Genomic DNA, 16,675 nt, shown 5'->3' with positions numbered 1-16,675 from the left:
CATCCATCTGCAGAGATGGTAGGGGGAGAGATTGCTGAAACTCTGCTGCTCTCAACCATATCAGATTTCTCTCACTGTAACATACTTTTTTTTCCCAACTTCCTTTTACTTTTCTCTCGCTCTCTCCCCTCCCTCTTTACCTAAATTATTTCAACTCCACATCTGAAGTTAGCAGATGTTTTTACATACAGACTATGTAAACAAGCTGTACTGTGAGCCGCCTCCAATCCAGACCTACTGCCCGTCAGTGGGTCAGTCGCTCCTAGCCACCTCTGGCTCCTGTTCATTAGGCACTAAACTGAGCTAAAACCGAGAGTTTGTCCAATGAAAAAAAAAAGTCATTTTTGTCTATTGTAAAATGTGGGTGCCCTAATAAACATGCTGCTTTCAGCAGAATCCCTAGACTGGATTTGGTCTTAGTGTTTCGGGGTCTGAGTTTATTTTAACCCTGATGTAAGTTGCAAAGGAAGATCCAGTGTGTTTTCTTAGTACGCAATAAGTGAGCAAAAAGCATCTCAACTGTCTCTAGAGATACACATGCTGCTGGGCTAAAGTGCTTTGCTATCTGACTTGTCAAATGTGAGCTCTTCAAAACACACATTTTACTAAGGTCAAATGAGGACATGCCTCTGCTTAATATGCTCCATCTTTGCTTTGAGGGAGTAGTTAAACACATTTTCGTTATGCAAACACAGTATCCCCGCCACTCACACATGCTTTCTCTTGTTTCAGATCTTTGGAGATGTCCCAGGCCAGTCTTCCCCAGGGCTCTCTGGCCCCACCAGGCAGTCCAAGAAACTGTCTGTTCGACAGAACCGACCCCTTGCCGTCTATAACCCAAAGAAAGTGGACCTGCAGACAGGTAAGAGACAGAGCCCTAACGTTACAGCCTTAGCCAGCCTTGCTGAAAGGTTGAGTTGGAATGAGGGACCCCTACTCATGACAAGTATTTGACTCGGCGATCCCAGTAAAGGTTCCTGTACTATATAAAGCAGTCATGAAGCTAGTGTTGTGCCTTAGAAAACCTGCACAATAGCTTTATAGATCATCACTAATATAAAGGGGACAGCTGTACCACTACTGTACCAGGCGCCTCCTCCCACACTGCTCTACCAGGAGAGCCTGGTGACTTAACCTGCTGCCCTACTGTAAACCCCAGACCCCCAGCCCCCATCAGATCCTCCTCCTGGAACATGACCTAAAGGAGGTTGAATCTGCTTACCAGACTGATTCCTCCCGCCATATTGCTCCAGGCTTTTACTTTTGGGTTATTTTAATATCTGGGATGAAAAATATATAATCCTTTCTTTAACCAAATTGTGTTCTGGGTCTGGATGTTTTTAAAGTGATGTCTAACTACCTGGCGGCGAACGTTTTAATTGTTAAATGTATGTGTGGGCAAATATACCCAGTAGATATGGGCGACTACGCTGAAGGCTGCGTCCGCACCTAGATTTTGTATCCAATGAAAACTGATAAGCCAAGGGCTTTTTTCTATGGGGCTGGTAATGTTTGAAGGAGAACGGAGAGAACTGATTGCATCCATAGATTTGTCTCATTTTACATATGCAACTCGTGTGTGAAGTTGAAATGAGTTAAACATTTGACCGACTACAATGGACAGTGAGGAAGCTATGTTTCTCATCCATTTTCACCCGTCTTTGTGTGGCCGTAGCTTCAGCCCCTTGAAAGGGAAATTTATTAACACATTTGCAATGGGGCAACTGTCCAACAGGTATTGGGTTTCTGAGGACACGGCAGTTTGGAGTGCCAGGAATATCATATTTTCCTGGATCAAATCATTCACAATCAAGTTTTGTTTTATACCTTACTCTATTTTCTCTCTGTGATTGAAATCTTACATTTTGCCAAAACTCTGGTGAAGCAGAACATATACTTTTTAACAATATGTTGACACGTTATTAAACGATATGACTGCCAGGGTTTGGAAGACAATCCTGTCTCATTTGCAAGACAATTAACCAGGTACTTTTGATCATTTCCTTGGCCAGTTCAATCCTGTGTTTAGCTTTTAGCATTAGCCAGGGTTGTATTCATTGGTCATCAAATGGGAAACTACTTGAACTTGTCCAATACTAAACACTTGTTTGCGCTTTCTGTATTATAGGTTTTGCTACAGTACCTTGGTTTCCATCCAATTAGCGACAGATTTTCATGCGAATATTGTCAAATCTGTGTAAAACGCTCATCTCCCACCTGATGTTTCCATCAAACTGAATCATTGTGCAGAAAGGCTGTGCGTGGATGTCAGTGCACATCAAAAAAAATAGTTTTGCGGTTAAATTCCCATGTACCAAAAAAAATGGTTTCCATTGAATTACTAACTCTACTGATGGTTTTGTCACAAACTGTTACGTTATATAGCAGGTGTTCCTATTCTGGTCTTATGTACGCTCTAGCCAACAGCGGTGTGGATGGGCTACCTAAAAGATTATTATGGATAAGAACAAGGTTATTTTTTTTTGTCGAACAGCAATGATCATGTCAGCAGAATAATTTTTTTATTGGAAAGGGCATCAATCTCATCACCGTGCACTTTCACCACCCTGTGAAGTTCATCGTAGCTTATTTAATCTGTAGCCTAAAACTGCATGCTTTCCTGTGTCAACATATTGTTTGACTCCAAGTGTACTGTGATATGATAGTTATTATATCAATATTACCGACATGTCGAATGAACAAATTGTCTGCCAGCATTTATACAATACCAGCATTTCCTGTTTCCATCAACCCAGTTGTGACTTTAAAAAATAAAATAAAAGATTATGTGTAAGGTAATTAATCCACATAATGGCAGTCATTGTGTACAAAGCAGATGTTCCTTTTTACAAGAAGTCTCTGGTTTTGATTATTTGCTTCTATTTGGGCTGTGTTTTCTAGTAAAAGTAATGAAGTAATTCTGAATAGCTCATTTGGATCGTGTAAACATGGAAAATGAGTTTTGTTCGACTGCAATATCCTCTTGATAGATGCTTCTTCTTAACTCTATACAGCTGACGGTAGTGAATGTTTTTAATAATGGTAGAAGAGAACGGGTTTAACTGGTTCCAGAGGCTCTAAAACCCAGAAAGTCATCCATCTTGTGCTCAGTGCAACCAACAAGCAACAGTTGCTTTTCTCCGAAAGCTAAACGGCTTCTTGTAGTTGTGTAGACTTTGTTTCGATACAATCGGGGCTAGATGTCATATAATCATGTATGCATGTGTCTTTCATATAATCAGTCATCTGATCTATAAGACCTACTGTATACGGGCCGAAAAGCTACAGTATTTTATGAATGTCCCTTTTATGATCATGATAGTGTTTCAGTTTGTCAAAGACATTCTTCCACAGTGCAGCACAGCACTGTCGGGTGGGGGGACTGCCTAAACGTCACTCATTCAATATACTCTCATAATCCAGAATGGCCACCCTGTTGCTTTGATCGGTGTGGTGGGAAAGGAAACGACACTTCCAAATTTAAACAAGCAACTTCCTTTAACATTTCATTGCTGCTTAGGATCGTTTGTCCCTCTGTTTTTAAAAACAGGAACTAAGAGTTGTACTGGACAGTGAACTTGGCCTGGAACCTCCTAGCGTCCCTTAGTCATGGTGATCTCCTGGTCATCCACTGCCACATTCAGCTGCTGTAGCGGCACAGGGTTATCCACAGAGCCACGGTTAGCCTTGCTCCCCTAAATAATGGACAAAGACGTTCTCGTCCAATTTGCTCTCAATGACTAACAGCCTTACTTCTCCTCAGTGTCATCGACGTCACCTGATGTCGGTTCCAACTCGGATGAGGTGTCTCTAGGCAGCAACGAGTCTGTGTCGTCCCAGTCGACTGCCTCGGGGACGCCTCCGGAGAAGGCCAACCATGGTCGCATTCTCGCCAGCTTCAGCACAGGAGACAGCCCAGGGTAAGTGGGTCTACATGGAGAAATGCCTGCAGTTAACCTCGGCATCAGTCTACCTAACCCCACACTACCATCCACATTAAGATCTGTAGCTGTCTGGCTTCACTCTCTCAAACTCAGACAGTCTGGAAGAGCTGACGTGTTGCAGTGGGATTGAATGTTGTTTTCTCTACTCACACCACTTAGTCACTGACGGGGATGTGTTGCTGGCTCCATTCATACAGCAAACCTTCATATCTCTTTAATTGAAACTCTATCTCTGTCTCTGAGACTCTTTGAACTGAATATATATATAACCTGCCCAAGAAAATATGCATTTTATTATTATTATTTTTTATGTGGTGCAAAGTAAATTGATGCCCACTTCCTCCTGTCTACCCCTCCCAGCCTCTACGTACATAGGCATATCTTTCAATTTCCTTGCTTTCTCACTCCTCGCGCTCGCTCTCTTCCCCCTCTCTATCCAACCCTTCTCTCTGAAGTCCTTGGTTTCTTTTAGTTGTCTCCAGCCCACAGCTTGCCTTGAATGCTGATGCGACAGCTAATAATAATATTGGGTTAGACTGCAGATGTTGGGCTGCTTTTTGTATCTGCAGTGTCACATGTCTGCAGATTCACCTTGTGAAATAAAGTTATTTCTCTGACTCCCCCCTACCCCTCGCCCACTTTCCCTCCCTTCCTCTCTGAGATGCTCAGAGTGCAATGAGTTCTTCTCACAAGACATACGAGCTGTAAAACAACAATTAGCACGTACTTAACTGAGGAGGAAAAAATTATTTCTCTTTGGTTTTCAACGCCTCTGTGTGTGTGTGTGTGTGTGTGTGTGTGTGTGTGTGTGTGTGTGTGGCACCTCTAGCCTTGGCTCCGAATCGCCATGATAGACAGACTGAGCTACAGTGGGTTACATAAACAAGACTTGTTTTTTCCCATGTTTTCCCACTTCGTGGCTTCGCCTCTCCTCCAGTGGAACGGAAGGAGTGACCGGGAGGGGGTCGTGAATATCGCCATTATTTGTTTGGGAGACTGTGGCGGTGCGTCAGCCGTGTAAATCGTATTGGTTTTGAAAGATATTCTAGTTAACTCTTATAGCTCAGCTCTGACCTTTATGAAGACTGCTGTGTGTGAGAGCATGGCAGGGAGCACCTTTCTGGTGGAGGGCACGGCACCGCCACTCTCCACCAAAAAAAGGCGTGGGAGGTGGACTGTGTGTACAACAGGTAGCCTGTTTTCAGATCAATTTGTGCTGCCTTGGCAATTCCTGTTTAGCTTGACAGTGACATTGACCATAGGAGTTGCCAGAACAGCACAAACGGATCTGGGACCAGGCTAGAATAACTACTTAACCAGCCTCGACACCGGAACGGGAAGTCAGTGATTTAGTGCTTACTGCTCAATACCTGGAATTGTACCTAATTAGGTACATCTGTTAAGCTTTAACCTGGAAAAAATGACATTCTACACAAGTTGAAATAGAACTCTCTACATCACACTTTTCTGATTTATCATCTATGCTAACTTCAGTGTCTCATCTCATCCCCCAAATTCACCATCTGGATATCCCTGTGGCAGTCATTTGGAGAGTGAGACTGTAATTCTCCCCCATCCCTCTGTCATGGCGGACAGCCGTGGATCATAGAACAGGGTTTCCTGCCCACCCAGATTGATGGCAGAGTTGCTTTTTGGTGCTTACCAGCTCAAATCAAATGTATTTGTCACATGCGTGTGTTTAGTGGATTATTGTGTGCGTAGCGAAATGCTTGTGTTTCTAGCTCCGACAGTGCAGTAATATCTAAGTTTCACAACATGTTGTGTATTTTGGGTACATCTAAGTAAGGAATGGATTAAGAATATATACAGATGTCAGAGCGGCAACATTGGACTGAGTGATATAGAATACAGTATATACATATGAGATGGGTGATGCAATATTTACACACTATACTATTCTAAGGTATCTTAGTCACTTTAGAGTACAGTTTATACATATGAGACCCTGCCCACCACTCCTCCTCCAATCAGTGATGTGGAAAGTCTCTCTTAGCCCAGAAAGAGGGCAAATAGAAAGTCCCCCATTCACAGACCCTACCAGGCCTGAAGGCTGTGGGGTTGAATTCCTTTCCTGCAATACGGTAATGAAAACCAGCAGTGCACCTCTTTTGTACAGTGACTGCCCCCATATCCACAAGATTATAAAACTAGTGAGAGCTGAACTGGTGGCCGGAGGTCTGCTAGTGTCTGATCCCAGGTATCATCTCCTGTCCTGCTGTTGTGCCCTTGGGCAAAGGCACTTAACGCCTAAGTAGCTCTTGATCCAGGGGCACTGCTCTGCTCTCAATCCAGAGGCACTGCTCTGGGGCTTACCCTGTGCTTCTCGACGTGGGGGGTTTAGATGGGCAGTTGGACAAGTTTTCAGTTTTTCACAAAATGGACACAGCCTAGCAATTCTCTTCTACTATAAGTTTATTTTTTTTAAGTATGCTTCCACTGAAAATCTAACTTCAGACATACACTGTACAAAACATTAGGAACACCTTCCTAATATTGATTTGGGGCATGAACTCTACAAGGTGTCTAAATCATTCCACAGGGATAGTGGCCCATGTTTACTACAGTGTTTCACACAGTTGTGTCAAGCTGGCTGGATGTCCTTTGGGTTGTGGGTCATTATTGATACACACGGGAAACTGTTGAGCATGAAACTCAGTAGCATTGCAGTTCTTGACGCACTCTAACTGGTGAGCCCGGCACATACCGCCATACCCTGTTCGGTTCCCCCTCGGGACAGTTGAGCTAACATAGGCTAATGCGATTAGCATGGGGTTGTATTGTCAATTTACATTAGCTAATACATTAGCTAATACCAGTCTATTGTTTGACGAGTGTGCACAATTATGAACTTAAAGTTATTAATAAACCAATTAGGCACATTTGGCAGTCTTGATATGTTTTTAAGATGAATGCAATGGTTCATAGGATCAGTCTACAACTTTGCACATACAATGCTGCCATCTAGTAGCCCAAACCAATTTTTCTGGGCTGAAATAATACATTATGGCCTTCATCGCATTTCAAAGATGGTACAAAAAAGAAATATTTTATTTGTATTATCTTTTACCATATCTGTGTTATTCTCCTACATTTTCACTACCTTCAAAGTGTTTCCTTTCAAATGGTATCAATAATATTCATATATTGAAAAGGGGTTAAGTCTTATCTTGCACATTCACCCTCTCAATGACATTCACCCTCAATGACTTTCACAATCCATGTCTGTCTCAAGGCTTAATCTTTTTAACCCTTCTCCTCCCCTTCATCTACACTGACTTTTGAAGTTGATTTAACAAGTGCAACTGGATTCACCTGGTCACTCTGTCATGGAAAGAGCTGGTGTTCCTAATGTATTGGAAGTTGTGTTGGTAATCATATTTCAATAGGAAACACATTTTTGTTGATTTTAAAAACAGCAACCGATGTGTAATTCGAGGTTCTGTGATATTGTGGTTAACGAGACACCAAAAGATGTATTTTCCTGTGTCTGGCTTAGTTGTAATTTGTTTTTGGATAAATCCATTTTCCACTCTGTTCATGTGACTGGTTTCTAGGGCAACCATGTTGAATTCATTGAACTTTCCCAAACATTCATCCTGTAATCATTTCAGTATCTATTTAATTGACAGGTCTTTTCCAGATCTTCATAGTTGCCATTTCATTAATAGTCTTCGCTTGTGTAGTAAAGTCAACTTTTGACTTAATGTTTCGATTTTGAGTATCTGTTTGTTTTTGCGTGTGAGGTGAGCGTACCCTCGTCTACACACTAACATGCAATTGTGTGAGTTTGCCTGTTTTAGTGCCTGTATACTGTGTGTGGACACAAGCACCTACACGCATCCACTCTGCCCCTCATCCCCCTACCTTAGCAGTAAAGAGTGCATCTCAGCACCTACCCTCAGGTGGGCAAAGTGACAGTGCTCCTGTTCAGCTGTTGGCCCAGGCAGAGGGCCAGCACACTGAGGTTAATGAGTGGATTTTCTGCACTGCAGTGCCCCCTCCCCCATGCTGATGTGGAGCAGCTGAGACACCAGTGGTCCCTCTCCACTCACACACACAGTCTGCATAGCTATAAATCACCCACACCATCCGGCATCCACTGCACTGACTGGACCTGACTAGAACCTGATGGAGGGAGAGGTTGTATAGAGGGGGACAGATGGATGGAGAGGCCATGTCTACACTTGAGAGTTAATGCAGTTTTCGTATTCTGATCGTGGAATTCTGAACACGTCATGCATCTACACCTACATTTTAAATGTGTCTACTGTGGTCAGTGTCCAGGTTCCCTTCTCCCGCTATGTTAAAATGCCTGTAGCCCTGACGACCACAAATGCATCCCTGACGACCACCTGAAGTGGTCAGACAGATCTGAACACAATCAAACAACAGACTTTTGTGCATCGAGACCAGTCTATTCAATACGGTCTTCGTATTCTGATAGCCGAAGTCATGGCCAGAGAGGTAAGGACTATGTTCCCTCATTCCATCCCACCTGTAACCCCTGCCCCCCAGGCCCTCCCAAGCTGCTCCCTCTAATTGTATTTTAGTGTCTCTATGGGAGCAGCGGCTAGAAGCAATTTACTCATTGCGCTGTATTAGCATGGGCACCGGGCAGGGAAGGAGGGAGGGCGGCTTGACGCTGGCTGTCCCTCTCAGCCTCTCTGTGCCCTGGCTGGCTCTGCTCAGTCTCTGGAGGTTAAAGTAGGACGAGACTTGACGCAGAGAGCATAAAAGAGTGCAGACACACACTCTCTGCCACCGCCGTCACCCTAGCAGTAAAGAGCGTATGGCACAATATGAGATCTTTACTAGTAATGGTTAATAGGATTGTGAATGGTCATGTCTATAGGGTGTCCTCTTATATCCATTTAGTGAAGATGTTATGGGCTGTGACCTCGAGTAATGGTTCTCTAGAACATTCTCTAACTTGGCGATACTGGTTGTTCTGGGTTTTTTTTGTCTGCCCTGAGAACAGTGGAAGTTGTTCCTAGGGGGAAAATACCATTTATGGGTCAATCTCATGTTCTTTTATACCATTGGACTAATCCATACATCAAATATCAGTAAAATAAGTGGTTACGATGTAGGACTTTAATTTTCAAAAATATTCAAACAGTGCTTCATTAATAAAGTGAGGACAGCTGTGAACTTCCCCGGATTTGAATAATTATGCACCTGCTCTATGTTTTATTCATAGGTTGTGCCGCTCATCTGTGTTCCCCCCTCTCTGTTCCGCAATCATGTTAAAGGCTGTTTAATTGTCCTGAGATGGTGTGGTAGTCAGACAGGGGAGTCAAGGGCATTATCAAAGAAACAGTGTTAATTCAGCCCCAATATGAGACATTTTCTTTTTAGATCTGAATTGTCAATAGTTGTTTTTCTTTCTAAAGTGATGACCCTTGATTCTGTGCCCTGCTGTGCTTCACAAAGGGCCACATCTCTCCTTTTTGTTTTGCTCTTTCCTTTTTGAAACACTTTTGTCCTTTTAAAAAAAATGTATCTCACATAAATAAACTTGTGTAGAATTTTCTAAATGTGCCCTTCACTACAGAATTTTTTTTTTTTAAACTGTACAAACAAAGGTAATTAGAACAAAACCTGTGAGTTTCTGTAAGCCTTGCCAAGGCTGTGTAGATTCTGGAGGTGGAATATTAATTGACTGCACGTGAAAGTAAGTTGCTGTTAAGTGTGGTGCTCTTCCCAGCCTCTTCTCTCTGCCACACACTGTCCCCTGCTGAAATCCCCTCTGGCTTTACCCCCACAGCTCAAGGGCACTAGCCATTAAAACCTCACACTCTACCTCTCACTCCCGAACAATTGCTAATGATTTCAGTGTAACTTATAGCAGTTGTTTTGAGATGGCTGTGTACTTAATTTTTTTTTATTATGTTGGTGACTACAGGGAATTAAGCATGTTTGACTTAAACAACTTGAAATATGCGTTTGAGAAGGGAATTCACTTTTCACCTTAACGATGGCGGTCACCTAGACCTTCTCACTGCAGTAAAATACAGATGGGAGGACATTAACTATTCAGTTAAACATGCTGCAACAATCTGAGTTCATGGTCTTTTCCCTGGCCTGTGTGAAGCCTAAGACCCATTACTGGGTGGATGCAGTGGTCACTGACATTGTGTTGGCAGACTGGTCTGGTGTCATTGCGACACTACTGTATGTATTTGGTATCTGGTTATAGATGTGTGTTGTTCCCTCTGTTTGACTGCAGGGCCTGCATCGCTGTAGCAGCCTCGCGGCTCAACTCTGGAGCCCTGACCAAAGCCAGTTCTGATGGGGACAAGACCGTGGACGGGTAAGCGCGCGCTCACACACAGGTATTTGAATGGACTCTGTGGGAACTCTGTAGACATGTAGCCCATAACTGTTATCCATAGCTGGGCTACCTACCAGACAAAGATTAATTCAAGCTTTCAAATTATGCTGAGGAAATTGCACATGGCCAAGTCATTATGGGCAATCCATTATGTTATTTAATATATACAAAAGGCCTGTTCCTCCAGATGCAGTAAGAATACCCTCTATTCAAAAGAACAAATCCCAAAGTGCAGGTGAAGATTGTTGCGGTGACAACTTGGCATCTGCAGAAGTTTTTCCGTTTGAATAGATATTATGTTTTGGTCTCCAGCTCTCTCCAACGTTGTTGTTGCAGAGTGTAGGTATATGAAATATTTGTCAGGATATGAGGTATTGAAGGCTGAGTTTTCTACATAGCTCTCAACTGGCAGCAGGCATTACTGTTTGCAAAACAACAACAAAAACCTTGGAGAATAAACATGTTGTTTTGTCAAGGCCAGAAAAGCATCTTCTCTAACATTTGCAGGGCTATGCATGCATATAATGTCTTAGACAACCCTTTTCCCTCACATTCACTTTAAGAATGTAGCCTCAAAGTGTCTGTTACCACTACGGGTAGAATTTTTCATAAAACCGTGCCAGGAGAGGAACTCAAGAATTCCATTCGGCTGTTCTGTGTGTAGAAACCTGCTTTAGAATTGCCCTGCTCTTTTATCTCAGAACCATAATGGTTGTCTATCGCTGTGGCCTGACGCATGTCTGCAGTCTGAGATGGTGGTGGACTCGCTCGCCAGGTTCAGAGAGCTGCCAGACAACAGTCCTCTTGGTTCGCGCCAGCCCCTGAGATACCCATAGTCCTCTTGGTTCGCGCCAGCCCCTGAGATACCCATAGTCCTCTTGGTTTGCGCCAGCCCCTGAGATACCCATAGTCCTTTTGCTCATTTTCTCCCTGCTGTTTCAGTACTGAATACCTAGCCCAGATTGAACCGTGCAGTAATCCTCTGATCTCCCTCCCTCCCAAAGCCCCGGCAGCTCACTGATTGTCTTCATTTTTCAGTGTCACCGGTGGCAAGAGAGCCATGGCGGTGTACCCGTGCGAGGCCGAGCACGAATCTGAGTTATCCTTCCAGGTCGGAGCAATATTCAGCGCCGGTAAGTGTTATCGCTCCGACAACGGTCGCTCACTCCTGAAATCTCAAAGAACCGCCCGGCATATTGGATTCCGTGAGGGAACCGGTAACAGGACAGCCCAATCTGATCTTGAATCAGACTGAGTGAGAGAGGAGGGGTAGAGTGACTCTCCAGTCCATCTGAAAGGACTCTACAGAGCTCTAGTCAGTCAAGGGAAATGGATTTGATACACTAGTCTTTACAACAAGAGGATTATGTAATTATGATACAATGTGACCATGGCTGGGTATTACCAGCCAATTATCATTGAGGGCTTACTCAAGTATGCATATGGGCTGGGGTTCCTGAAGATGCAAGACACTTGCCTAGCTTCCCATCCAAATGCCTCTTGCCAAAATGATGTTTCCTCTCCATGATGAGTCTGGATTTGCCCTATGATTTCAAAATGCCGTTCTGATTGGTCCCAAAAACCGATGGGTTGGTCCAGAGCCAGCCTCCATGATGACTTTATCAACTGTGATTTGTTAGACTGAATCGCTGATTTTTTTAAAAATGTTAAAACAACTCCCCTCTGACTTCTAGGATGTCAGATTCAGACTGAATGTATATAGCAATTTAATAGAGCAGAGGAATTAAATTCAGGGTGAGTGGTCAGGCAAGGGAGACGCTACTAATAAAATATTATCTGGTATGGGGTTTTCCAATTGAGTTTAACTGAGGTGTTTGAGATTGTAACTCAGACGGAAAATATAAAATGTACGCCCTCGTGCCAAAAATATTTGAGAAATATGATTCACTGGCTCGTATTGAGAATCCAACCATCTCAAAGCCACACAGTCAATTGGCAGTGCATGGGTCGACAAATGATATAACCCTTGTCAATGGGTGTGTTACAGTATGAGGGCAAATGTGGGCAATCTCTTGACTAGAGACGTATATTGGCTTGTGCATACCTAACCAAACATGGTCTCAACCTATTTTTATCAATAATAGTTTTAATAATGGCACAGCTTGATTTAATATCATCTTGGGTTTTCCATCTCATAAGAAATTGTATTGCATGAAATAATATACACTACAAGCAAGGGAGCCAAATACACTGTCACGTAGTATAAACATTTTAGAGAGATGGGTTAGAAAATACTAAAGTTATGCATCAACATATCTCAGCCCATTTCACTTTAGTCAAATATACAGAGTTTGGGTAGGAATCCATTGGCGCTGTATTTTGCTGCCAATTTACTTCCGACTATCATCTCATATTCAGGCTGAAGATGGTCCGGCACCATGGGAAGACCAACTTAAAAACGTTTTCAAACACTTTGCAATGCAGAACTAAAATGAAGAATTCTGATTGGAGAAGTCCCTCCTTGTATGTCTGTTTTTAATCCATTTAGTGCCTAATTAACATGTTCCTGTTCTCTGAAAAGCTTTTCTGTGTCAAATACATTTTATGCAGCCTACAATGATACCCTCGAGTCATTCTCCCAGCAAATACATTACCTGAACGGACAAAATGAGGATGATGTGGCACGGGGACATTGCCCGGTATGCTCGTTCGGTATTTCCTGAGCACAGAAAGTAAAATGTTTATTTCCACCACAATGTCAGTGTTTGCTGAGATGATGGTTGTTTATATACTCTGTCAACTATAAAGCTCTGAGCAAAACTTTCTCTCACTGACACAGCCATCTGTTTTCTAACACTGATGAAACACACTGCGTTTACTCCTATCTCACCCTGTCTCCTGGTACCTTCTGTTCCCATCTGCAGTGGCACCTTCCAGAGAACCTGGCTGGCTGGAAGGAGAGCTGGAGGGGAAGAAAGGCCTCATCCCTGAAAACTATGTGGAGATGCTGTAGACTAGCCTTGTCCCAGAGCTGTTTGTGCTGTATACCTTTATATGGTCATAGCCATTACCAAACTGTGGAAGTGTGCTATACAGCGAAACATTGAAGTCCTGATTAACAGATCTTGGACCAGGCTAGTGGAAGAGGGGTCTCGTCATCCCTGACAATCTACGTCTAGATGCTGTATGCCAAACACAAGGGTCGCCTGGCCTGCCACCATCTATGGCGGTATCTCGCCCAACTGTAACCTTATACATGGTATCCATGAAGTCGATGTTGAGACACTCCCATTCTCAAATTCATACTTTTTCTTATGCCTTCAACTCTCGTGTTCCCTGCCCGGTGACTACTATGCGTTCATCAACTTTAATGCAGAATAATGATATACCCCCCCAGCAATGATGTACAATCTATCTTGGATATAGGAAAGAAACATTTTAAGGTGCCTTACAACACCAAGACAGTTGACATGTATTTACTGAACGGGTATGTTTGGAAAATGCTAAAGAGTTGTGTTCTGTGAAGAATGTCTGGAATACTCTTCAAGAGGTGCTTTGGTATAATATGATATATTTAATTGGCACATGGATTGCATTTTATTGTTTTACCACAATTATTATTATTTAAGTATCCACTGTTGTGACTGACTGTACACTGACATGCTGTAGAGGCAGTCATATTGGAATGGTTCTCCTTCGATCAAACCATAGAAATACAAGAACTGTTCTAGTAATTATATTTCTATGGTTCAGACACTCTTCCTCTGCATACTTGTTGACCTAGACATTCAATGATGTCCGAACTTAGACTCGTTATCGGGTCGTTTCCACTTCAAAAAGCACAAGGAGGAGTTCGACACCCACCATCTCAGATTGTGCTGAAATCGTTTCTGTAGTTACAAACCTAAGATTAGCATTCCTGAAATATTATTTGGTTGAAATGTAATTTGATCTAAGAATTTAAGCTAATTGATTGCAGCCAAATTGGCCATTTAAAATAGGATTTAAATAATCTTCAATAAATATAGTGACATCATTTGACTATAGTTCTTCCCACCAATGAGTAAGACATGAGGAATCCAATAGCCACCCACATACTCCTCCCCAATTGCACCCCAACAACCAGTTTCAGTTCTCTGTCTAGCAAGTAGTATGGAGCTGCGGACTTGGCGTATTGCAACTTCATCCTATGTAAAGTATTTCCTGTGAATCTGGTGCCCCCCCCCCCTCCCCCGTTCAGAGAAATTAAATATTTCAAGTCTCTGGCATTACCATAAATTAGTGTGAGTACCAGGTTTTGCCTACTATATGCCACTGTTCCTGCTACTGCCACACCCTTTTAACCATGTTGCTGGTCTCTTGTGTTTGTTAATTAACATGAGTCACAAAATTGGCATGCAACTTTGGGTAGAAAAACCAATAGCTTTTGCTCATGATGAAACTAAATTGTGGCCATCCTCATAATTCAAGCCAGTCCTCCATGATAGCAATTCCGGTTGTCCTTCTCTTATGCTTAATCTGTGTCCAGGAAACAGCCCCTCTGTGGTTTATTCCCTTTAAGAAAGGTCTGGATTAGTTTCGCCATTCCTGGTGAATAAACAAACCATTAGGCTACAGCAGTTCTAATGGGTTCAATGTTATGCTTTTCAATGGGAAAAGTCTCAAACACACTAGTATTTTTTGGGGTTTAATGGTACAAGTTGCTAATCACACAACATATATATTTTCAAATAATTAAGCAACACCACTGCCATGCAAGAGTTTATAATTGTATTGTTTTGTTAGGGTTTGTCACATTTTAGTCACTAGCCCCTTCCTACAAGTTTTGTGCTTGTAGGAAAAGTTTTCATGAGAATTGCACCATAGGTGTTGCCCACTCGGAGCTGCCATTTGTTGGGTTGAATCATTAGGCTGCTAAGACTAAGACAAACTGAATTGCTTTCATGGAGAACTGTCTTGACTTGTGAGGATGACTACAATTTGTTTTCATCGTGAGCAGTAGCTTTTGGTTTTCTACCCAAAGTTGCAAAGAAAATGTGATTCGTTTAATAAACGAGACGAGCAATATTTACAAAGGGGTGTGGCAGTAGTAGGAACAGCAACATCAAGTTGACAAAACCTAGTACTTTCAGACTAATATTTGGTAAATAATACAAGTGATTTCAAATGGCAAATTTCTCTGAATGGGGAAAAAAACCTGATTCAGAGGGAATAGATTACATAGAATGAAGAAGCAATACTCCAAGCTGCAGCTCCATACTAGTTTGACAGAACTGATACTGTATAATGACCATTGGTTTGGGGGGTCCTTGGGTGACTTTGGATCATTTTATTGGATTCCCCATGTCTTGCTCAATGATAGGAAAACCTTTGGTCCAAATTGGCTGTTCGGTACTATATTGATTGCATATGTGAGTCTTGTAAATTAGAAGGGACAATTTGGGTGCGATCAATTAGCTTAATTTCTCAGTTCAAATCAAATGTAAACAAAATGTTGCAGGAATGCTAATTTTGTTTCAAAATACAGAAATGGCTTGCCTAAAGGACATGGAAAGAATATCTAACTTTCTAATCAATTATTTAGGTGTGACTGAATGTTCAACTCAATGCAGCAATGATGTATATGAATGTGCTAAACAAAGTGGGGTTTTATTGAAAACCGGTTTTTATAGATCCATATTCGACGATGTTCAAAATCTTTCTGAACAGAGTTTACAAATTAGATGCCATTCACATCTTAATTTGTATTATTCTGTACCAAATTGACTGACAAGATATTATTATTATTATTACCACAACCACAAATGCAGTATTTTCCAAATATTATTGTCTATGGCTGTGTATATAGTTATTTTAAGAGGCCACACAAATTGCCAAGTATATTCTATTCTGAAGCCCTTTTTTAGTGGTCAACGGAATTAAAGTTTTTAGTGGTTTCATTTTGAGTGGGTTTTACAATTGTAGGTGTACTAAACACATCACAATACTTTTATTCTATTGCTGTTTAAAAAAGCCGGTTTCATTTTTCTAAGAGCTTTTGTTATCTCATTTTGCATTGCTATTGCAGTAATTTAAGACAGTGATTCATGACATTTCTAAAGGTCTTGGCATCCATTTCAATTTTGTAACATTGGATGTCCTCTTGATCAATGTTAAATAAATACATTTTTATTCTTTACCCCATTATGTATTCTTCTGATAACTGGAGAGTAGACGAACACCGCAGACTGAAATGGTCCTCCCAAAAGAATGTTTTTATATAACAAAGTGTAATGGCAACTACTGAATCGTTTCAATTAAGTTTGTTGGACTGTCAGGACTTTCTGTGGAAGAACCTTTGATATATTCTATTCCATTGTTATCATTTTGGGGGCCCAAAAACCATTAAGAAATGGACATCTTTGTCTACTGAAGT

At 42.0% G+C, this 16,675-nt stretch overlaps 1 protein-coding gene across 1 annotated transcript in view; it reads left to right on the top strand.

The window, feature by feature from the left end:
• LOC118395563 (rho GTPase-activating protein 10-like) overlaps positions 1-16,438 on the top strand; it is a 39,810-nt gene extending 23,372 nt beyond the window's left edge. The window contains exons 18-22 of the mRNA XM_035789387.2: positions 733-862; positions 3,764-3,920; positions 10,195-10,278; positions 11,338-11,432; positions 13,185-16,438. Coding sequence (XP_035645280.2) covers positions 733-862; positions 3,764-3,920; positions 10,195-10,278; positions 11,338-11,432; positions 13,185-13,273 — 555 coding nt within the window. The 3' untranslated portion in view covers positions 13,274-16,438. The remainder of the gene's footprint in view (positions 1-732; positions 863-3,763; positions 3,921-10,194; positions 10,279-11,337; positions 11,433-13,184) is intronic.
• Positions 16,439-16,675: the final 237 nt, after the last annotated feature.

The sequence above is a fragment of the Oncorhynchus keta genome, chromosome 16 (assembly GCF_023373465.1).
Source record: "Oncorhynchus keta strain PuntledgeMale-10-30-2019 chromosome 16, Oket_V2, whole genome shotgun sequence".
Lineage (NCBI taxonomy): Eukaryota > Metazoa > Chordata > Actinopteri > Salmoniformes > Salmonidae > Oncorhynchus > Oncorhynchus keta.
Note: the sequence above shows the minus strand (reverse complement) of the source record. Positions and strands in the feature narration are given on the sequence as shown.